This window comes from Polypterus senegalus, chromosome 1 (genome assembly GCF_016835505.1).
Source record: "Polypterus senegalus isolate Bchr_013 chromosome 1, ASM1683550v1, whole genome shotgun sequence".
In the NCBI taxonomy this organism is placed as follows: Eukaryota; Metazoa; Chordata; class Cladistia; order Polypteriformes; family Polypteridae; genus Polypterus; species Polypterus senegalus.
The window spans coordinates 91,852,716-91,877,972 of record NC_053154.1 but is presented as its reverse complement, the minus strand read 5'-3'; the positions used below and the strand labels follow the sequence as shown (position 1 = coordinate 91,877,972).

The window sequence follows — 25,257 nt, the reverse complement described above, 5'->3', positions numbered from 1 at the left end:
GCACCCTCATCCATGCTGGAAAAATATTGCTCAATCTCAAGGACTTAGACTCCATCTCTACAATATATAAAATCATTTTACAATCCCTTCCTTTCAAAGATCCAAGAGGACACTGGGAAAAGATCTCTCAATTAATATATCAGAAAAGGAGTGGAAAGTAGCAATGCAGAGAATTCACTCGAGCTCCATATGCGCAAAGCATACAATTATACAACTCAAAATTATATATCGAGCACATCTGTCTCGACTAAAACTCTCCAAAATGTTTCCAGGGCATGATCCAACCTGCGAACGTTGCAACCAAGTCCCAGCCTCACTGGGTCACATGTTCTGGGCCTGCACCAAATTAACATTATTCTGGACAAAAATTTTTAATTACCTTTCAGACAGCCTTGGACTCACAATCCCTCCTAACCCATTAACAGCTGTGTTTGGGGTTCTTCCAGAGGGGTTTAAAGTGGAGAAAGACAAAAAAATTGTGATTGCATTCACTACACTGTTGGCACGCAGACTTATTCTGATAAACTGGAAGAACCCAAACTCTCCTCTTTTAAGTCAGTGGGAAACTGATGTGTTATACTATTTGAAATTGGAAAAATCAAATACTCAGTTAGAGGATCCGTACAGACTTTTTTCAAAACATGGCAGGATCTAATCAGTAATATTTTAAAATAAGCTCATATAGCACAGAAAATTTATTAAATTAGGTATGTTTACAATCTGTTCTTAAATTAATTGTTCTTTTTGTAAGAACTTGATTGCTTTGTATGGATTGCAATAAAATTAATAAAAAGAAAAAAAAAGGAGGGCTTGTAAGAGTTCACTGTGAGAATTCAATGTACAATGTTAGTCATCTAAAAGGAAAACATGTAATGGAAAAAAATGTAAATGAAAAATGTAATCTGTTGTAGAAAAGAGGTATGGAGAGTGATGCAGAACTATTGAAGTTTGAGGCTAAAAACTAATCTATGCTAACTGAAAGAATATTATAACACATACCTGGTCAAAGCTGTGGTTTGGAAACAGGTAAAAATTTAAGTGCTATAGACAGAGGAATTATTTTGGAAACTGTGTAACAGGGGTTTATAGTAATTTAACCCAAAGAAGATAAAGATACATTGAACTTTTAAACTGCTATAGATAATAGTGTTACTCACTTAGACCCAAATTTTCAGAGCTGTATGATCATGATCTGATTCTTAGCAGAGGCAAGCACATAGCAGGTTTACTTGGCAAAATATTCTGTGCTTACACTATTCTATTTTTAAAATGTAATAAAAAATAACATTTTCTCACAAAAAAATGAAAAAGTTTTAAAAATAAAACTAAATTATAAAATACTTGTAAAAACATTTTTACAGATATTTTGTAGGATCTAAATCAATAAGCAGTGTAATCTTTTCTGTCATTTCAAAAATAAATCTACAATACAATACAACTCTAAGGTCTGTGTGTTTAGTCCCTCAGAACAATCTGGTCAATTTGGCTTTAATGACGCAAAGAAAAAGAAAGTGTGAGACACATGAGTAGGAGTAAAGATGCATGCCGAGATAGCCGCCTTCAAAGACGGAAAGTATAAGACTGGACAGGAGGTGAGAAAGGCACCTCAAAAACAATGACAGAGTCTGAGAGGGAGGCTTTACTGGAACCCACTCAAAAGAGGGAATGCCGGTTAAGAAAGCAGGCCCGCCACCAGAAATATTTGGCCCCTAGACAACTAGGTACGTGTGGGCCCCTCTGCCTTCCCCCGGGTCCCCACATGCCAAAACCTTCAAATATGTATACAAAATTATCGAAATGTAGTTTATCCGACAGAGACAATGCTACATTTATGAATACCATACTTGATGAGTTAAGCCTTCTCGCACATAAAAGTTTGACTGCGAGAAGGAAAGCCAGTACTAACGGAAGCTCATAGTGGAATTGAAACAATACATTAATGAGATAGGCCTATTTATTATCTAACATGTAACGGTACAATTATACCAATGCAATGAATAGGAGTTACATCTGAACATTTAAATATATACTAATGATTAGGGTTATCTACATGGTGTACGAGTATGGTAACTTGCTATATCAAACTTCAAAGTTTTCAAAAAATCCGGGTGATCCAGAATCTTTAGTGATACACACAAAACTAATGCACACTTGTCACTGCTTTAAAAGCAACAACACACACCAAATCAAAGGAATTATCAAACTACGGATACGGACATCTGCTACACCATACACGTCAACATCCACGATAGTGCACAACAATATTGCTGTTGTCTGAGACAGAACAGAGCCTGTGTGTGTGAAACGGAAGTATTCAATTACAGCGGCGAAGTCAATCCATTATCCACGTACCCTGCACAACAGACATACTACTCAACATCAAGCTCAAGGATGTTGGCGTTGGCTCTCCTTTGTCTTTGAGAAGCGTGCCGCTGACGACCCCCTTTGACAAGCGTGCTTCACATGACACGAGCACGATATCTACTTGTGTGGAGCGTGCGGCTATTAAAACACTCACTTGTATTGTTGTAAGCTAAATGATTTAACTTTTCTATTACATGTAACTTGAATAATTGTCCGAATATATATCTATGCGCACAACATCAGCATAAAAAAAATCAAGTATGAAGGGTCCCCCTTCCGTTAGGACCCCGGATCAGAGTCCAGTTTGTCCCCCCCTGGCGGCGGGCCTGAAGAGAGGATCAGACACACATAAATACAGAGGAAAGATGCTGAAAGTCCATGTAGAACAACAGACAGCAAATATTTAAAGATTTTTAAATTCTTATATTGTCTGACAGGTACCACGGCTACTTATCAATAATTCAGGAGGTCTGCATACCAAAAAAGATTGGATGCACATTTCCATTTGTTTCTCTGGGAGAAATATTAATACAAACTAATTGTGTCAGTGGAGCAAAATCTTCTCTCAGACAGGTGTAAATAGATGGCTCAGTCGTTCTTTGTAAGAAAGCATAGGGTTGGAGGTTTACATAATCCAGATATATCAACTCCAAAATTAGAAGTGCCAAATCACTTAAAATTTCTTCAAGATCTTGTAAATCCCCTGGAATAACCCTGGAAAATAAGTAAGGATGGAGTAAAAAGATCCACTAAACCATCTCTAAATTCACATCTGAAATAAGTAAGCCATTACCTTGGTAAGCTTAGTTTTTGAGACACTTAAATGCAAGCATCACTTGTAAGGATTACAATATGGGATGTCATCAGCCAGGAGTATAAACTGGAGATATTCCCAGATACTTGGATAAGCTTTTAGCCAAGATGTGAGAGATTCTATTCTTTAATATCACTAGGGGCGTTTGCCCCCATCTCGCTTCACTCGATTACCGCCCAGCATGCTATGCTCCAACAACTCTGCGTCTCTGCTGCTCGTGTTCTCAGGGGGAGGAACGCAAAATGAGGAGATGCGGTCTGATCAACTGCTGTCTTTCTTCTGCTACTGCCGAACTGTGTGTTCTGCTTGTCCCGCTTCGCGTCGATCATTTAAAAGCATATATAGCAGCTGTCCTTTTGTCTCACTGCCTTGTCTCGCAGGACGTCAAATTGTTTTCCGAGAAGATCACGTATCATCTCCTTTCAAGCCTTCCAAGATTTTTTTTTATAAATAGAGAGACAATTGAGCAATGGCATACCTTAGGTAAATTTAGGCTGCCAATTGGGCAAGGCAAATTTAATTCACTGGGTCAAAATCTTAAGAAATGTAAATAAAAATCTGAAAGCTGGTGTGTGTGTTTAGATAACAGATGTGTACAAAATACACAAAAATCTTAAAATGAATTAAATTGGCGTGAAAAGGTGTTTCTCTTTAAGGCTTAGTGTTCCTGTATATTTGATTGCCTACAAGATATCCAAAAGATATTTTGGATAATTAATTATATAACATATTTAAATATAAAGGAGAATCCCCATTGTAAAGAAGGATTGATTCTCAGATGGGTCATTTTAACTCTACATATTAAAATATCAGTAAAAGGGGAATTCCAGTTTGCATTGAAATTTTCTCATAAGACACAGTTGACAGTCCAGAGGATACTGTTAGGAACCATTATAATCTTAGCAAATTAGTTAAACCTAAAAGCATTGAATCTCAAAAAGGTAAATTTTGAGTTACAGAAAAGGTCACTGGGATAAAATTCTAGATGTAATACATAATGATGCAAGTCAATGGATAAATAAAACAGAAAGCTTAAAACAATTCAGGATAATTTTATATTAAACACATGACAATCAATAAGATAAATGGGACATTTCCTCAGTGGATGGGTAAGGTTATAGGAAAGACAGTTATTAAAAGTCTTAAAAGTAAAATGGCAACACCATTATATATAAAACATGTTAACCCATTAAAACAACTGTTAAATAGAAAATCAGAAATGGAAAAAGTGGAGTCTAACTTACAGTTAGGCCCATAAATATTTGGACAGAGACAACTTTTTTCTAATTTTGGTTCTGTACATTACAATGAATTTTAAAAGAAACAACTCAGATGCAGCTGAAGTGCAGACTTTCAGCTTTAATTCAGTGCATTGAACAAAAAGATTGCATAAAAATGTGAGGCAACTAAAGCATTTTTTAACACAGTCTCTTTATTTCATGGGCTCAAAAGTAATTGGACAAATTAAATAACTGGAAATAAAAAAATTTTAATTTCTAATACTTGGCTGAAAACCGTTTGCTGACAATGACAGCCTGAAGTCTTGAACTCATGGACATCACCAGATGCTGGGTTTCCTCCTTTCTAATGCTCTGCCAGGCCTTTACTGCAGCGGCTTTCAGTTGCTGTTTGTTTGTGGGCCTTTCTGTCCGAAGTTTAGTCTTAAACAAGTGAAATGCATGCTCAATTGGGTTAATTACTGACTTAATTAATTTAAGAATTTTCCACTTCTTTGCTTTAATAAACTCCTGAGTTGCTTTGGCTGTATGTTTTGGGTCATTGTCCATCTGTATCATGAAACGCCGCCCAATCAATTCGACTGCATTTAGCTGGATTTGAGCAGACAGTATGTCTCTGAACACCTCAGAATTCATTCGGCTGCTTCTGTTCTGTGTCACATTATCAATAAACACTAGTGTCCCAGTGCCACTGGCAGCCATGCACGCCCAAGCCATCACACTGCCTCCACCGTGTTTCATACATGATGTGGTATGCTTTGGATAATGAGCTGTTCCACGCCTTCTCCATACTTTTTTCTTGCCATCATTCTGGTAGAGGTTGATCTTGGTTTCATCTGTCCAAAAAATGTTTTTCCAGAACGGTGCTGGCTTTTTTTAGATGTTCTTTAGCAAAGTCCAATCTAGCCTTTCTATTCTTGAGGATTATGAGTGGCTTGCACCTTGCAGTGCACCCTCTGTATTTACTTGCATACAGTCTTCTCTTTATGGTAGACTTGGATATCGATAGGCCTACCCCCTGGAGAGTGTTGTTCACTTGGTTGGCTGTTGTGAAGGGGTTTCTCTTCACCATGGAAACGATTCTGCGATCATCCACCACTATTGTCTTCCGTGGATGTCCAGGTCTTTTTGCGTTGCTGAGTTCACCAGTGCTTGCTTTCTTTCTCAGGATGTACCACACTGTAGATTTTGCCCCTGGTAATATTGTAGCATTTCTCGGATGTGTTTTTTCTGTTTTTGCAGCTTAAGGATGGCTTCTTTCACCAGCAAGGAGAGCTCCTTTGACCGCATGTTGTCTGTTCACAGCAAAATTTTCCACATGCAAGCACCACACCTCAAATCAACTCCAGGCCTTTTATCTACTTAATTGATAATAACATAACGACGGACTTGCCCATGAAATAGCCTTTGAGTCAATTGTCCAATTACTTTTGAGCCCCTGAAATGAAGGGATTGTGTTAAAAATGCTTTAGTTGCCTCACATTTTTATGCAATCTTTTTGTTCAACGCACTGAATTAAAGCTGAAAGTCTGCACTTCAGCTGCAACTGAGTTGTTTCATTTAAAATTCATTGTGGTAATGTACAGAACCAAAATTAGAAAAAAAGTTGTCTCTGTCCAAATATTTATGGACCTAAATGTAGTATCTGCTGTAGAAAGCTATACACAAGTAGGTCCTAAAGGAGACTTTCAGTATTACACCATCAAGGAAACAGTCAAAGAATATGTAGGTGTTTCAAAAACATGTACTGCAGTACGTCACTCATTTATTCATTCACAAACCCCACTTATTACAGAGCTAAAAAAACATGAGAGAAACATATAACCAATAAATACACTGAATTTGCTAGCATAATAAACTTTCATTACGATGTAAGTAACTGGTGGGAATGTTTATAGTCAATTAAGGTAGTTTACAAGAGTAATTTTCAGGTGTTTTGGGGAATTCTAGGATAAATGCTATTTTAAGGCTTTTTTTTTTTTAAAATGAATTCATTACAGAAAGTTTTTTAACAATAAAACATATGTTTCACTACAACAGGATTTAAAACACCAGAATTACAATCAATCACAGACATTACAGAAACAATTAAGGTTAGTAATCATAAACTCTCCTAAAACCACCAGCCTCACCCAGAACAGAGAGCTAATTAGTAATAAAAAAAGAGACCCACTGTGTTATATAGCCTATTACTAAATAAAACAATAAGAGTTCATTAGTTACAGAGTCTGGAACTTGTCAGACATATTTTAGAACAACAATAATAAAATCTTCCCAAATTCTAAAGAGGCTCTGCTCAGTTCCACAATAAGCAATTTTGATTTTTTTAGTTTAATGATAGTTTAAACAAAAATTTGCCCTAGCATAAAAGTTACTTTGACTTAGCCTTAAGGGCAGTGGCTGCCAGTCTAAATGGCCAGTGTGGGACTATGTGTTGGCACCTTACAGTAAGGTAACCCTCCCATTAAATTGGCATTACATGGTACTACCATCATGTATCTTATCAATTCCTCACACTCCAAGACCCTCCTCTCTCTCTTACTGTGAAGAGAGGCATAAATACTCTGCATCAACCAGGCTGCCTTTCCTTTAGTGTCCAAAGGGAATTAGCACTGCCTTCTGACCAGGCTCCCAACTGTCATAGTACAGTAAGTTTCCAAACTTCTTGGACTACCATTCATTCCACATAAGCATGTGCCTTTGCTTCCCCTACCTCAGTGCAAGTTTCCCTCATGTGTCTGTCCTGTTATTCACTTTTTTACCTGGAAATCCTAGACAATACATACAAGTATAAATCACTACCAATTTTTTAGACTTGAAGTTAAAACAGAGGATATTTTGTGAAATTAAAGTCAGGTCACTGGCATTTTCTTAATTTAAATAGGATGATTCATAGGTTTAATAGTATTATTCCTTTTGTATACCAACCTGAAATAAGTAAACAGATAAAAATGAATGGCTTGCATTAAACCATTTTAAATAGCTGTGAACCAAATGGACAACTATATATTGTTTAGCAGTCTGTTCCTCCACATCCACATTTAGTGAAGAGGAAGGGATGATCACAAATGCATATCTAAGTTGTCCTCTATGTTTACCATGAACTAAAGTATGACCGAGGATCAAGCAAGCTTATTTGTTTAATGTATATTATTATGTAAAAAGGGGTAGCAGTTATAAAAAAAAACAACACATTTTAATAGTACCAAAAACTATTTGACTTAATTATTCCCAATTAAATAAATATGAAAATATTTTCTTGCCTTTATAAAGTTCTGATGAGATTCTCCACACATACATTACATTTTAAGAGCAGTGACACTGACGTACTTTGAAAAGCCATCATTCACACTTCAAAAATAGCATTTACCAAATGGGAATAGATTCTCCCATCTTACAAATACTGTACTAAGGGGCACTTTACGGATCAGATTTCTGATTAAGACTATGTAGGCTCAATTACACTTGATGTTCAGCATATTGTAAATAGTAAAGGGCCAAAGCCTCCACTTCAACAAGAAAACTAGAATAAAAACATCATGCCAAATAAGCACTGAATTTTAAAAAAAAAATCATTAAAAAGTGCCTCCCTAGGGCACCAACTGAAAGAATGCTTGACCACTCAAAAAGAGTCACACTGCAGGCAGTGTCTTTTTTCTGTAGAAAGCTGGTATAGTGTTTACAAGGATAAAAGCATTTATAAAGATAAGTGAATTACAAAGTATAAGAGAAGAGATTGCTTGATCCAAGAAATAAAAAAGCAAAGAGCAGGCAAATTATTTTTTTCCTTAGATGAATAAAAATGAAGACTGAATAAAGGTACAATTTATAGAACACTGTGTCAATACCACAAATGATTATTAAAAGTGGTTTTCTTCTCTATGTATGCTATTGTGGCAACCATCTAAATTCAGTATTTCTAGACTTAATAATGTATTAATCTTTAAAACGAAGCTTGAGGCATGGTGTAGCTGGTTTTACCTTTTAGGTTGTTTTCCTTTATAATTCTTTTATTTGTTAATCAGTATCCCTTTTCTCCTTAATGTACAGAAGTAATTAAATGAATTAAACAAAAAGAGACCAATCAGTTTGTCAAGATCATTTGTTTGGCTAATTGCTAAATTGTTCTAGTATCTCATCCACGTACTTTTTAGAGGTTGTCAATGTTTCTACTTCAACTAAATGACTCAGTTTGTTCTAGATTCCAATAATTATTTGAGTTTTAGTTCTTCTAAATGCACTTCTCCTTCATTTTCACTGGTGTCCTCATGTATGTGATATGCCATTTAGACCAGAGAATTTGATTGGATCTACAGTACTTGATCATTGTCTTTGAGAATTTTGAAGACCTAGATTAGATCCCCACATGGCCTCCTCTCCTGAAGAATGAAAAGGTTTAATTCTCCAAGCCTGGATGAGTAGAACATGTCTTAAACTTCTAGCTACACTTGTTAATCTCCTCTGCACATCTTCAAGTGCTGCTATGTCTGCCTTGTAGCATGGTGACCAAAACTGCTCACAATACTTCAGGTACGGTCTTCACTACTACATTATATTGTCTAAGCATAATGCCCCACAACTTATATTCAATAGTTTTTACAATATAACATTTTTTAGCTTTTTTAAATAGCCTAAGTAGATTGCTTAGACAATGAGAAATGCTGTGTCAACATAAACCCCTAAACGCTTTTCAATGGCTGCATCCTGCAGGACATCCAAATCTTTAAACATTCCATTTGCCCACGTGTAGCACTTTCTCCATGAAATTGCATCTTCCAAGTGTCTGTAGAGTTCTGAAGATTGGAAAAGACTTTTCAAAATGTTTTTGTTGCCTCCTTAGTATTATCTATCCTTTCAATTTTAGCATCATCTGCAAATTTCACAAGCTTACTAACTACACCTTAATCAATATAATTAATATATGGAAAAAAGTAACAGTCCAAGAAAACACTCCTGAGGGGCTCCAATGATGACCTCTCCCCACACTGAGCATTCTCCTGTTGTCAGTACTCTTTGTTTTCTTTTGGTTAACCAACTTGAGATCCAGCTTTGCATGTTACATCTGATGCCAACAGCTTCTAGTTTCAAAATTAATCTTCAGTGTGGGACTATACAGAAGGCTTTTTGGAAGTCTAATTAAATTATGTTGCATTCTTTGCTTTTGTCAAATATTCTGGTAGCTTGATAAAAAAAATCAAATATATCGGTTTGTTGGGATCTTCCTCTTCTAAATACATGCTGGCTTTTATTTATTATGGCATTTCAATTTATACCATTCTAGTTTATTTCTTATTATAGTTTCCATAATTTGGCATGTTATAGAATTAAGTCCTACTGGTCTATAATTACCAGCATTCATTTTGTCTACCTTCTTGTAAACTAGAGTCACATTTGCAATTTTCCAATATGGATAATTGGACAGGGCTTCCAATTACCAATATTTGCTCAGGTGTGCTGAATATTATGACTAGTTTCAGTTCCTTGCTGAAGCATTTTGTATGTTAGTTTCTGTCTTGTCAGTGGGCTTCTCTCAACTCTAAGACAGGTTTGTTATTTCCAGTTTTCTGGCTAGGTTCTCCGATTCTCAACTTGAGGACTGCACCTTGGTCTTGATTATTGGTGAGCTTAAGGTTTGTAGTATCAAAATCCCAATTTAGATTTTTATTAATTACTGTGGTTGCAGAAAAGATTTATGATAATAGACATATTTAGCAGTGTAGTGTTTTTCTTTGTCCTTTTCTCCACAGGTGTATTTTCATTTGGATTGCTTCTAACTTTCTAGCAGGTAACATAGACTGGGTCCCAGTCAGAGAAAGGTTAGGCTTCCCATATGGGAAAGGATTAGCCTGAGTAACTAAGATATCCAAGGAGTCTTAAATACTAATAATTGAGTCAGCTGACCTCATTAATTTAGGGATGTCATTCCAAAGTCTGGGTACTAAACAGCTGAAGGCTCTGTCACCCACAGAGCGCAGGTTAGTTTGGGGCACAAGAGGATTGCCATAATCAGTGAACCTTAGTGGGTGAACAGCAGTACAGTGATGGAGAAGGTTACTTATGTAGGCTGGTGCAAGACCATTTAAAGCTTACTACACTATATTAATCTCAGAGGGGTAATTGATTTTTTGCATTATAGGTTAATAGTAGAACTTTATATTCAATCCTATAAGACACAGGGGGCAAGTGCAGGCAGAGGAGGATGGGTGTTATGTTCTCCCTGTTACGGGTCTATGTAAGAACTCTTGCAGCAGAGTTTTGAATCATTTGGAGCTGTGATGACAGATTAGAAGGGGTACCTACAGAAGTCAATGCAAGATTTTATCAAAGTTTTGACAAGTTTCTCCCGGGACAGAGAAAAGTGATCCAGAAATCAAGAAGTCATATTGCCTGTACTAAAATGTGTTATCTGAAGTACACAGAACTGCTAGTTATTTGTCAGATACCCAGTTGACATTTTATTCAGACAATGGAATAGCCCTAGCCTTTGAAATTAAGTGCTATGTGGCTGCTGAATTTGTAGTGTAAACCTTTGGAAGGGAGCTCTTAAGATTTAATAATTAATTAAAATTGTCCATTGTGTAGAAAAAGCAGATGAACTGTATACTGTATACCAGGGGGTGCCCAATACGTTGATCGTGATCGACCAGTAGATTGGAAAGTTAGTGCAGGTAGATCACATTGCATTCAAAAAAAACTTTTTTTAAACGTTAGTCTATATATCCTCCCTATGCCATTTGCCACTTGATTGACATACAGGGTGGCCAGTCTGAGATCTCTTTTTTTCTAACACACTGGTCATCCCGCATGCACGATCATAAGCGTGAGCTACTGCAAAACTCTGGCTGTGATCTAGTTAGCCTTCCAATTTATATCGACTAAAGAAGGGATTTAAAAAAAAATTGTTTGGGGAGGGTATGGGCTGGATGTGGAATTGGAAGAGGATTTTTTACTCACAATGTCACAATCGAAGTGTGTTTGTCTGATCTGTAAATCTATCATTGCTATTCCAAGGAAGGAAAATGTGGAAAGGCACTTTCGAACTGTTCATAAAAACTACGAAACTGACTTCCAAAAAGCAATCTGAGAAAGGGAAAGGAGAGGGAACTAAAATCGCAGTTAATCGGACAGCCGTCATTTTTCACTCGGCTGAATTCAAAAGCAAAGGCAGACACATTGAAGCATCATTCCAGGTGAGTCACTCGATCACTAAGCATAAGAAGTCCTTCCAAGATGTAGAGATGATAAAAGAGTCCTTCGTTGAGACAGATGGTTAGGGAGAAATTCCTACTGAGATTTCAAGACCTCTGGCCGGAGAAAAAGAAGTTATTCCTTGTTATTAAACATGCAGAATACAAGCAACATAATAACGATCAATGGCCGCTAGACTTGCCATTTTTTCCGTTCTGACCAAAACGTTGAATGAGCTTAATTTACAGCTGCAATATGATTAGCTCAGTTAATGCTTTCAAACAAAAAATGCAACATCTGTCCTCAAAGCTGCAGCGCCTTGATTTGGGAAAACATCCAAAACCTCACGTCAGAGCTGGAGATGCAATGGAAGGCGTGTGCACAACTTGACAGCATTTGCTACACAGCGCAGATTGAAAATTACCCGTCAGACTTTGACAGACGGTTTCAAGACTCAGCTTTACTTGAGCCAATCGCTACATTTAAGTGCTATCCATTTAGGGAAGATGTTGAGAGTGATTCACCCGCATCAAAAATTGCAACACTGTTTCACCTAAAACTCCTCTACAGTGGAGGATGAGATTTTGACACTACAGGATGACATTCAGCTGAAGTCTGGGGCTCTTGGACAGTTTTGGAACTTACTCACAGAGGAAAAGTACCCAAAGATGAGGAAATGTGCTACCTCCTTGACTGCATTATTCAGCTCTACTTAAATATACTATTTTTTCAGGTTCCAGTAACTGAATTTGAATTTTGTTCCATACCACAATTTTGACTAGATTCACCCTGACATTGAACATAAATACATTTGAAAATGATACCTATAAATGTAAAACAGCTATAAATACAACTTCTACAGTCAGCAAATAAATCTGCTACAATGATTTTGTTTTTTTATTAATATAAAAACATTTTACAAAAATCTTTAAAACACAGAAAACATGTAAAATCAGGCATGTGAATCATCTTTCAAAAATAACTTGTTCTCTGAACCTCTTAGTTATGTAATGCTTCATTAGAATTGTATCCTGTTGGATAAGATTGTCAAGAGTTAAACAAATGTTTTGAGTCTGAATCTACAATGTTTGTTTTGTAAGTGGCCAAAACATAGATGCTATTTAAAAAATATGTGAATTAGAATTTTCTAGCCATTATGGCTTATGGTATATTTTCCTATGTCCAGAAACAACCCAACATGGATGCTGAAAACTGCAAAGCTAAGTATTGTACCATTGATTTTAAAGCAAGAATCTGGTGGCTGGAAACGTGCACTCTGAGTGACCAAGGCTCCCACTTCAAATGAATCTTCCTTCTGCTCTTTATTATGTAATCAATTCTTTAATCTTATTAATTAAGAACTAATTCTTGGTATTGAGCCAGCAGCAATACCATCTGCACTTCAGAATAGGTAATTGACCTGAACCTAAGCATGTTAGGGCTCAGCCGCTCCTTGGTTGGTACACCATCTAGGAAAATTTTGGGTTGCTAATGGAAGAGTTGTTGCTGAGGGTATGAGGGGGTGTTTAGCTTGTGGTCTGTGAGTGGATCCCAACGCCCCTATTATATTCCTAGGTATCAATATCTCCCCTTTTCTCTATTATATTGACTCATTAAACAATAAACAAGTTTTCAAAAAATCCAAAAAGACTCTTTCTACCTGGCCTCTATCTTTTTGGTCCAAATTGGTTACTATTAAAATGAACACCACCTGGGTATAATTTTTTTAACAGCATACACCCTCTTCTTCCACTTTAATTTGAGTCTAAAGTCACTGGTAAATGACAGGTTGGAATGGGGTGTTGCCTTGGCAGACTTAGAACTGTATCATTGGGCCTTTATGCGTAAATCAATTTGATGCTGGATGGAACCTGCCAATCTTCCTCAATCTTGGATTCCAATTGAAGACAAACTGTTTTTCTACCAGATTTCACTCAGTCCTACAGTTGCTGAAATTGAAACTGCTATAATTAAAATTGCATTCACTAGTTACACATGCATTTACTATATGATGTAAGGTTGGAGAAACATTTAAGCCCCTACCCAAGCCTACATTCCTATACTATCATTTTTCATAATCTAGTCTTGCTTATAGGGATAGGTCCTATTTCTTTGACAGCCTGGAAGCAGTATGGTTTTGCCACACTTGGTAACATTTATTAAGATTTAAAGTGCTGAACATTCCAGTTACTGAAGTCTGTGTTCTCTATTCCATCCTCTTCTTATTTCATTTATCTCCAAATTAGATCTGGTCTTAAAGTTAACCGTTTTGCTTTGTTATCCTTTTTTTGGTCTTTGTCACCGAAATAAAGCTTGTCTCAGTATTAAATGCAAACCTACAAAAAGCCACTCTTAGACCGTTATCAGTTTAGCTGGTTTGGGAATGCAACTTTTACTCTTTCAGCATTGTTTGTGTGTTTTTAACAATATTATTTTATCCTAATCACCACATACCCAATTTACATTAGTACATTGCTCATTATTAACTGAACACAAATGTTTTGTTATGAGCTTTTGGCTAGTCCTTTGTGCTTCCTTTCTTTCCCTGTCCCTAGGTACCTTTCTGCAGATGTTCTCAGAATGTTCATGGTTGTGGTTTTCTGGTGTAGTGTATTAAAGTTTCCCTCGCTTATACTTTTCTAGAAAATACCCATAAATATTTCTTGTTTTGGACTTTCATGCAACCTCTCTTTCTCCTGTTCAGCAAATGCTATTCTCAGTTGGAACAAATGCTGCTAAACTTAGCTTCCTGCTGGAAGTCTCCTAGTTTACTGCCCTTTCTATGCTAGTCTTACTTTTTTAAACTTATATTGTTTGAAATATCTGTGGCACCGATTAATGGTAAAAGAAAAAAAAAAATAACATTATCAAGAAAGAAGCAAGTATAAATGAAGAAATTAATATCCTCTAGTGCCAAATAAGTAAAAATATCATTTGAGGTATAATAACAGATGGACGAATGAATCTAGGCAGCTTTGAATGTGTCATAACTGTTTTTGAAATGTAATACACCCCACTGCGGCAACCAGTATGTGCTACTAAACTGTGACATTTGCCACAATATTGAACCATGTGCTTTCTGAAAAATAAAATATGAGGCAATTCTACATTGAAGAAAAAACTGTTTGAATCTACTTTACTCAAATTAAAGTAAAACATTACGACACAATCTAAGTTAAGTCATAATCTACATCATAATCTGCATCAATTCAGTTTAATTTTTTATAATGGTCTGGGTGTTGACCCAGAAGTTCAAAGTAAATTCAATTACAGACTTTACAAAATACCATTTAAATAAATAATACACATAAAGACACAGAATTGTTTAAACACACAGTAAAACAAAGCAGCTCCAAACTGGTTAATATAAATAGAATCTAACAATGTATTTCCATAGGAAAGGAGGAGAGGAATACTAAATTTACAGTCAGCAGCATCCCTGAAAAAATAAACCTTTGGGTATTGGATCAACAATCAGTTATAACACAAAGTCAAATGCCAAGGTCAGTTCTTGGGACCTAAGCCTAGGCATTCTATTGTAGAGTCTGTGCTAGGCCGTCTAATATGACGACAGAGTCCTTCATCCATAAAGCTGTGATAATAGGGGTATCATTATTATGCTTTACTTGACCCATTTTCCTTTGATTTATAAAATGCATAAACCTAAAATAATATAACAAATATTCTTCTTACAATTAAATGCTATCATAAAAAATAACACTTACCAACAGCAGCCAGGCTGTGCTCAGATCCACAAGTAATCTGCAAAATAATAAACAGCAGTAAATAATATACATTTGTTTCCTCAAAAAGAAATGCACCTTTGCATAGTTTTCTTGACTTTTTCAACAGTACTGCTTTATTTTTATTACTATCAATACTGGCTCCATATTTTAAATATACATATTTGAGACTACAAAACTAGCACTAGTTAGACAAGTTAGCGCACAAGTTCATTCATTTAGGGGAAATGTGTGCTAAGTGAAGGACGTACCCTAGAAGTGATGCCAGCTCACCACAGGGCACACTCAGACATTTATACAGTATCATTTAAGATGGGCCAATCACCCTAACCTGCAAGTATTTTAGGTATAAGAAGAAACAGAACAACCTGAAGAAAATTCACTGGGACATAGGGAGACTTTATAAATCAGTATCAACGGGTTGTCATGATTTTAACTCAGTCATCTGCAACAGAACTAAACAAAGCATTGCTGTGAACTCCTTGTCCCCATTGTTTTAGAACACGTAAAAAGCCTTAAATTAATCTAAAGGTAATCACTATTTATTTTGCTCTTATTAACTATGAATTATTTAATCAGCCTTTTCAGTTTCATGGGAAGCAAGAACCTCTCAACAGCACATCAAAAGGCACATTCACTGATATAAATACCCACACTCACCAATGTAGTATGCCAATCTAGAGACAAAAACCAGAATACCCTGATAAAACTTATAAAAAAATGTGAACTGAAACCAAAAATTCAATAGTGTTATAAATGGGTATATAAGGTAGTCCATGATATTGTGAGGCAGCAATGTTAATAACTCTGTTGCTTATTATTTTTATATTGCTACTGTTCAAGTACTGTCGATAAATGATACCATGGGAAGGCAGTCTTAATAGTTTTTTAGCAAACATTTCTAAACACACAAAAAAAAAATGCTGAATAAATGCCTTTAATTAGTAGTGTGGGTCATGGAAATAATTTGTTTTCCTGCCCTTTCCAAATAAGCTGTGTGATTCTATATATATTAATGATCCTGAAAATCTGAAATTGTATAATATATATATACTGTATATTTGGCGATTCTAAATTGGCCCTAGTGTGTGCTTGGTGTGTGGGTGTGTTTGTGTGTGTCCTGCGGTGGGTTGGCACCCTGCCCAGGATTAGTTTCTGCCTTGTGTCCTGTGTTGACTGGGATTGGCTCCAGCAGACCCCCGTGACCCTGTGTTCGGATTCAGTTGGTTGGAAAATGGATGGATGGATATACTGTGTGTGTATATATATATATATATATATATATATATATATATATATATATATATATATATATATATATATATATATATATATACACACACTGTGAAGGACAGCCGGGTCCCATGCCCCTGCTGCTTATGTTCCAGGGGAGCCACCATGGGCACTCCAGTACCTCACCCGGGACGCTTGGTGGCAGCCTCCATGGCTGACGGTGATTCCCCAACCAGCCGCAGGGCTCCATGGGAGATGGAGTCCTCCACAGCCTGGTTGGGGGCTCGGATGGCCGCTAGGGGGAGCTGCATAGACTCAGCAGCCTGGCTGGATGAATCTTCAGCCCCACCCGGAGGTGCAATTAGGACCAGGTGGTCAAGCACCTGGAACACATCCGGGTGGGTTATAAAAAGGGCCAGCCACCACCACTCGAGGAGCCAGGGTCGGGAGGAGGAGGACTAAGCTTGAGCAGGAGTGGTGGAAGAGAAGGATTGTTGGTTGTGTTATTGTGCTTTGGGACTGTGTGGCACAGGGAAGACGTGTCCCACAGCTGAAGAAACAATAATAAGTCATTGTACTTTTTATACGTGCCTCCGTGTTTATCTGTGTCGGGTCAGGCGCCTATATAGCGCCTTTCACATATATATATATATATATATATATATATATATATATATATACAATATATATATATATATATATATATACTAATAAAAGGCAAAGCCCTCACTCACTCACTCACTCACTGACTCATCACTAATTCTCCAACTTCCGTGTGGGTGGAAGGCTGAAATTTGGCAGGTTCATTCCTTACAGCTTCCTTACAAAAGTTGGGCAGGTTTTATATCGAAATTCTACGCATAATGGTCATAACTGGAAGCAGTTTTCTCCATTTACTGTAATGGAGATGAGCTTCAACGCCGTAAGGAGTTTCGTGTGACATCATCCGCGCCTCGTAATCACGCAGTACATAGAAAACCAGGAAGACCTCAAAAAAGCGCTGAAGAAAACATGCATTATATAATTGAGAAGGCAACAAAACAATAAGAAGCGAGCGAGTGACATATACAACCATATTCATGAGTTCTGCTACCTCGGAAACGAAGCACGATGTAAACCTACACTTTAAATTAAGTTCATAGACAGGCTGACGCTGGCGTTTGTAATTTAGTGCCTGCCCATATAAGGCCGTCCGTCCAGCGGCAATCCAATAGCAAACTGCCACGGGTAAATATTCACGGTTGAAGGACTGTGCTTATGGAGAGGAAGATGAGATGGTCAGGGTGGTGTTTGACACAAACTCAGCGAAACTGCGAGAGAAAGTTTTAAGTGCCAGGACTAAGGTAACATTAAATACAGCCATGGACATAGCACGAGATGGCACCAGCACAGCTGGGAACCTTCGATGCATGTACACCGAGCGGCTCACGTGAACTGACGCAGTGCACAGATAAAAGGCAACAGTTCTAAAGAGCGCTGAACAAAAACCGAATTACACAATTGAAAAGGCAGCAAAAAATATGAAGCGTCTGATAAGCGGAAACAAAGCACACGGTGGAAAAAGTCAATGTCCCGCTAAAGGAAGACAGTGTAAAAAAAACCTGTGCATGCAGTGTGTCAGGTCTCAGATAAAGAAAAGACGAGCTGTTTATTGATGCAGTAAGAAACGAATCGATGAAAGAAACCTGTCATCTTTACAACGATTGACAAACACGGAATGTAACTTGAACACTCACATCCTACAAATACGAACCTGATTGAAAGAAATAATGATAATCAAATCCTTGATGACAGCAACACTCAGTAACACTCACAAAACAAATACTGTATATTGACAGTCATGTTACGTTATTTTTAAAATGTTCCCTTTTCTTTTTCTAGCTTTTTTAACACACTACTTCTCCGCTGCGATACGCGGGTATATATATATATGTATATATATACCCCGATCTACATATTCGAATAATGGATACTTTATTCGCCATCAATGATTGTTTTGGTAAAGCCATACTCAGTGTATTCATTAGATGAACGGTAAAAAAGTAAGAGCGAGGAGGATGCAGGCTGTAGTGCGCGTCAACTCTATCTGAATTGCGCAATCACATTTCAAAAAATATATCTTTTCAAGTTCTATTTAGTCCATATTTGTCAAACTCAAGGGCCACGGGCTACATCCGACCCGGCGTGTAATTATATCCGGCCCGCGAGATCATTTTATATACTGTATTATTGTTATTAATGGCCCGGGTATATGAAGCGCTGGTACCACAATAAACTACAGATCCCATAATGCAGCGCTTCAGCTGTGAAGTGATTTCAAGTGAAGTTACTTTTATGGGAGACACAAATGCACCAGTGCAACTTGCCCTACTTTCCCTGTTGCCAAGTAATCTTGAACCAAGTCGTCACTACGGTGTTCCCAAATGCACGCACTTTGCTGATAAACTGGCGCACTGAGTTTGCACGGCGCTTTGGTGACTTTGAAGAACAAAAAGTCCGTCTCATGCGGCTCGAACCTTGTGCATGTTTGGTAGCACATATCTGTGTGAGAAGCTCTTCTCAGTGATAAAGACTAACAAAACAGCACACAGGAGTCGCCTCACTGATGAGCACCTGCAATCCATCCTGAGAATCTCCACAACACAGAACCTCACACCAAACATAAAACGAATTTGTTGCCAAAAAAGATGCCAGGCGTCCAGCTCTAAAATGACATATGAGCAAAGACAACTGAATGATTTGATTTGTTATTGCTGAAAGGAACACATTTTATTTATATTTCCAGGTTTTGTTATGCAGCATGTTCATATTTGAATTTGTATAATTTTGACAGGATATATTTTATGGAGAGCAAAATCTTTTGGGATATTTAAAATCTAAGTTTATTTTTTATATAAAATTACATAAGAGTAAAGAAATTTGAATGTTTGTTCTTTTAATGTTTACTTTATTTCTAACTTGTATAATTTAGACAGGATATATTTTTATGGAGAGCAAAATATTATAAGTTATTTAAGGTTTGAGTTGATTTATTCAGGAATAATATTCCTGTCTGTTTTTACCATTCCTACCAAAGATATTTCTGTCGACTGAATAAAAATTCCTTCTATTTAAAATTTAAATAGAACTTGAACAAATACGATAGTTCATAATATCCATGCAGACTTGCACATAAGAGCGGGAGTTATCCGTTTTAACAAGCAGCGTATTGCACTGATACGAAATAGCTGTGCGTGTATATATGTAGATATGTATGTATATGTATATATGTTTATATATGTGTGTGTGTATGTATATGTATGTGTATATATGTAGATATATATATGTATGTATATATGTGTATATGTATAGATATGTATATATATATGTTTATGTGTGTGTGTGTAATATATATATATATATATTGTAAAAGGACCGAGGAGACAGCAATAAGGGTTGGGGTTTCCGGCCCCGTATATTGTACAGAAATTTTGTACAGAAAAGAAAGAGGTCAAAAGCATAAACTAAACAGTTCATAACGCGACGCCGTCTCCTGGCGTCGCGGCCATTTTATAGGGGTGGAGCCGGAAGTGGAGGACAGCTGGGAAGGACCGCTAGGGAGGATGGGAAGAATGGCGTCAGGGCAAGATGGCGGAGGAAGGGCGGAAGTACCGCACTGCGGTCAAACCAGGCCTATGGTGCTGGAAGGTCTCTTTTTCTATAAGGAAGCAGAGGGAGAAAGTTAGTACCCGCCATTCCCTGGCGCGAATGTTTTCCCAGGTGTTCTCGAATCAGTCCGCGGCCTCCTAATCGCTCGTGCGTGACACGATCCCCCCCTTAGCCCAGGACCGTCAGGTCGGGCGGACCTAACCGAGAGGTCGTGAATACGAGAGAGCATCGGCATTGGCTTGAAGGGTGCCCGCCGATAAGTGACAGTGAACTTATACGGCTGCAAGTCCAGAAACCACCTAGTGACCGCGGATTCGACTCTTTGTGCAGGGACATCCACTGAAGTGCAGCGTGGTCAGTCACCAGAGCGAATTGCGACCCAGCAGGTAGTAACGGAGGTGGGTCACTGCCCACTTAATGGCCAAGGCCTCCCTCTCCACCGCCGCATACCGGTCTCCCGGTCCATCAGTTTCCGCTAAGGTACATCACAGGGTGCTCGACACCATCGACGCTTTGGCTCAACACGGCGCCCAGGCCTGTGTCCGAAGCGTCGGTCTGGAGAATAAACGGAGCCCAAAATCGGGCGTCCGTAACACAGGTGCCGGCGTTAGGGCCTTCTTTAGGTCACTGAAGCGCGTGTTCTGCTTGTCGGTCCACACCACGCCAGGGGCGCCCTTTTGTCAGGTTAGTCAAGGGTGCTGCTCTTTGGAGAAGCGGGAACAAACCGGCGGTAGTAACCCGCAAGCCCCAAGAAAGCCTGCACCTGTTTCTTGGTATTCGGACGGGCCATTCTAAGATGTCTTTAACTTTGGAGCCTGTGGCGCACCTGTCCTTGTCCCACGAGGTAGCCTAAATATTTGGCCTCCTTTAATCCAAAAAAACACTTCCGGGGGTTTATGCGGAGGCCGGCTTTAGCCAGTGTTAGGAGGACAGCGCGACCTGCAGTAGATGCTCCTCCCAGGTGCGGAATAGATGACAACGCCATCCAGGTAGGCGGCACTATAGGACTGATGGGGCTTCAGCACTCTGTCTACCAGACGTTGGAAGGTCGCCGGGCCCCGTGCAGCCCAAATGGGAGGACCTTGTACTGCCAGTGCCCGCTAGGGGTGCTAAAGGCCGTTTTTCCTTTGCGGATGCCGTTAAAGGAATTTGCCAATACCCTTTGTCATGTCAAGGGTAGTCAAATATCGAGCCGCACTCCAGCCGCCAAGGAGGTCGTCAATGCGGGGCATGGGGTAGGCATCGAACTTGGAGATCTGATTCAGACGTCTAAAGTCGTTACAGAACCTCCAGGAGCCGTCTGGCTTGGAGACGAGGACAATAGGGCTGGACCAGGGACTATGGCTCTCTTCAATTATGTCCATGTCCAACATACGTTTCACCTCCAGTTCGACCTCTGCGTTTTGCCTCCGGGAGTCTGTAGGGCCTCTCCCGGACGATTACACCGGGTCCGTGACTATATCGTGGGCAATCAGCGAGGTCCGCCGGGTGACTCGCTCACCACCTCGGGGATGGCTCGGAGGGTCTGGGCTAACTCCTGCCGCTGCTTGGGGTCAGCTCTTCTCCGAGGTTAAGGGCAGTTGTGCTCGTGAAAAGGGAGAGCGACCTATGGGAGCTGGGAAGCTCCTCTCTATCCCTCCAGGGCTTTAACAGGTTGACATGATAGATCCTCTCGCTCGGTCGACGATTGGGCTGTTTCACCAAATAGTCGACGAGCCCCTTTCCTCTCCTTAACCTCGTAAGGCCCTTGCCAGTGAGCGAGCAGCTTCGAAAGTGGGAGGCCGGGACGAGCACCATAACTCGGTCCCCCAGGCGGAACTCCCTGAGGACGGAGTTGCGGTTGTAACACCGGGCCTGCGCTGCTTGCGCACGAGTCACGTGTTCTTTTAGGAGGGGCCTGATCTTTGTGAGTCGGTCGCGCAGTTGCGCTACGTACTCCAAAATGTTAGAGGAAGGAAGAGCCTCGCCTCCCAGCCTTCTTTTAGGATGTCGAGGATTCCCGGGGTTGTCGACCATATAACAATTCAAAGGGGAGAAGCCAGTAGAGGCCTGGGGTACCTCCCGGTAAGCAAAAAGCACGAGCGGGAGGAGCTGGTCCCAGTTCCTGCCGTCCGCGCTGACTACCTTGAGAGCATCTGCTTAAGCGTCTGGGTAAAGCGTTCCACCAGCCCGTCAGTTTGCGGGTGATAGACAGACGCTTTCAGGTGCTTTATCTGCAGTAATTTGGCTACCTCCCTGAACGTATCCGATGTAAGGGCGTACCCTGGTCCGTGAGGACCTCCTTGGGTATGCCCACGCTGAAAACAAATTAACCAGTTCCCGTGCGATGCTTTTAGTATTAGCGGAGCGCAGGGGAACCGCCTCTGGGTACCGGGTGGCATAGTCCACCATGACTAGGATATATCTATGGCCACGGGTTGAGGGCTCCAGGGGTCCTACCAGATCGACCCCTATTCTTTCAAAGGGTACATCGACTAGGGGTATAGGGACTAGAGGAGCACGGTCCCTCCTAGGAATCTGGCGGGTCTGGCACTCCGGACAGGATTGACAGAACGCCGGACCTCCTCATTGATCCCAGGCCAGTAAAACCGAGCTTAATTCTCTCCAGCGTTTTTCGCCCCGAGGTGGCGCCTAGGAGGTGAGCGTGGGCCAACTCGCATATCTCCCGCCGGAAGGTACGCGGAATTAGCAACAACTTCCGCACCTCGCCCTCATGGGTAGCCACCGGTACAACAGATCATTTTCAGGACAAAGAAGGGTTCGCGGTGTGGAACCGTCCGCTGGTGAGCTGTTAGGCAGAACAACGCATTCCGGCAAAGCGCAGGGAATCATCATTCCACTGTTCCCTCTTAAAGGAGGCGGCGTGGACCGAAACTGATGGTCCAGGCGCCGAGAGGGTCTTGTGGCCTGGGCCTGGGAAGAGTTCCCTGGCTAGTCCCTTCCCCGGCGGAGTCTTCCGGGTCAAGGTCCGTGGCCAGGGAAAAGTCCCCCGAAACACCAGCGCCGCTAGGGCCTGCCCTTGTGCACGCGGCGTGGAGACCGCGGGAGGGTGCCTTTTCCCCTCATCACTAGATCCAACAAGGCCCCGGGAGCGGCGAATGGCTTACCGCTGATTCTTTTAGACCAGTCTTGTCCCAAAATCACTGGGAAGGGGGGTTCAGGTAACACAGCGACCGTCATTTGGGTTGGTTCCCCCTTCCAGGTGACATAGCAGTGAGCGGAACGATATGACCTAGTCCCCCATGCACACAAGTGACCAACAAGCGCTGGTTTAACCACTGTTGCGGTAAGACAAAGCGGCGGCAACAATGGTAATGTTGCTGCGGAATCAAACAAAGCTACCACGGCGTGCCCATTTAGCAACACCACTCCGTGTTCGACTCGCCAAGGGATGCGGCGGGATACAATACCTCTCCGGCGATGTCCAGGTACAGTCCATAGGCTCCGGGCGATGTTGTGGGGGCAGGTTGGTAGTAGGTGGCGGTCTCGCCACACTTGAAACAGCGGCGGTCCCGCTTCTCTCTGGCTCTGGCTGGCGCTTCTGCAGCGCCGAGAGGGCTCGGGTGGCCGCCCGCCCCTGCCGGTTCCCGCGAGCAGGCTTTTCTGACCCCCCAAGTCGGAGGACCGCCAACTGACGCTCCAGGACGTCGAGGAGGCCCGACATGTTTTGGTAGGCGTGTCCCCGGACCTGCTGGGCGAGGGAACTGGGCATGGCATTGACCAGGCCTTCACAGGCCACCCGCTCGACCACTTTCCGCCCGTCGGGTCCCTCTGGCCGTAGCCAGCGCCCCATCTTGCCCCAGAACTCGAACGCCTGGGCGCGAGCAGGCTTTTCAGGGTCAAAGACCCAGTTCCGCCATTCGGCCGCCTGCTGGCCCGGGCTAATGCCGTAGCGGGCCAGTATTTCGGGCTTGAGGAGGTCGTAATTAGCGCCTCCTCCTCAGGGAGGTCATAATAGGCCGCAGCTGGTCCCTTCAGATATGGCGCCAGGATGGACGCCCACTCGGACCGCTGCCACTGCGTTCGGGTGGCCGTCCTCTCAAACATGCCCAGGTAGCGCCGACGTCCTCCGAAGGGCCCATCGGGACTAAAGGAGGAGGCGGCTGCCTGGGCGGTCTGGTCTCGCCCGTTGGCCTTCTACTAACCTGGCCGTCGTGGCCTCCAGCTCCCGGGTGGTGGCGGCTTGCGCGAGCTGCAGCGCCTGGAGCTGGTCATTCATGGCTTGTAATACAGTGTTGAGGTCCTGTCCCTCCGTCATCTCGGGATCTCTGGATCCTGCCGACTACGCCACTTGTAAAAGGACCGAGGAGACAGCAATAAGGGTTGGGGTTTCCGGCCCCGTATATTGTACAGAAATTTTGTACAGAAAAGAAAGAGGTCAAAAGCATAAACTAAACAGTTCATAACGCGACGCCGTCTCCTGGCGTCGCGGCCATTTTATAGGGGTGGAGCCGGAAGTGGAGGACAGCTGGGAAGGACCGCTAGGGAGGATGGGAAGAATGACGTCAGGGCAAGATGGCGGAGGAAGGGCGGAAGTACCGACTGCGTCAAACCAGGCCTATGGTGCTGGAAGGTCTCTTTTTCTATAAGGAAGCAGAGGGAGAAAGTTAGTACCCGCCATTCCCTGGCGCGAATGTTTTCCCAGGTGTTCTCAATCAGTCCATGGCCTCCTAATCGCTCGTGCGTGACAATATATATATGACAACAACACTCATCACTCACAACAGTGACAAAACAATTACATTGACAATCATGTTACGTTATTTTCAAAATGTTTCCTTTTCTTTTTCATTGCATCTTTAACACACTACTTCTCCGCTGCATAAGCTGGTATTTTGGTATTTTATATATATATATATATATATATATATATATATATAGTAAAAGACTCAGAACTAGGCAGCAAAAAGGTTTGGGGTTTTCTGGCCCCGTATATTATCGACAATCCACAATTCGGTAAATAAATTAGGTCAAACAGAGAAAACAAAAACACGTTCATCTGCACGACGCCGGTGGCCATTTTATAAAG

At 40.8% G+C, this 25,257-nt stretch overlaps 1 protein-coding gene across 3 annotated transcripts in view; it reads right to left on the bottom strand.

Annotated features, from left to right (window-relative positions):
* The window catches only part of sergef (secretion regulating guanine nucleotide exchange factor), a 392,241-nt gene that overhangs the window by 81,595 nt on the left and 285,389 nt on the right, over window positions 1-25,257 (bottom strand). For all 3 annotated transcript variants that reach the window (XM_039753309.1, XM_039753318.1, XM_039753335.1), the window contains one exon: window positions 15,330-15,366. In XM_039753309.1, coding sequence (XP_039609243.1) covers window positions 15,330-15,366 — 37 coding nt within the window. The remainder of the gene's footprint in view (window positions 1-15,329; window positions 15,367-25,257) is intronic.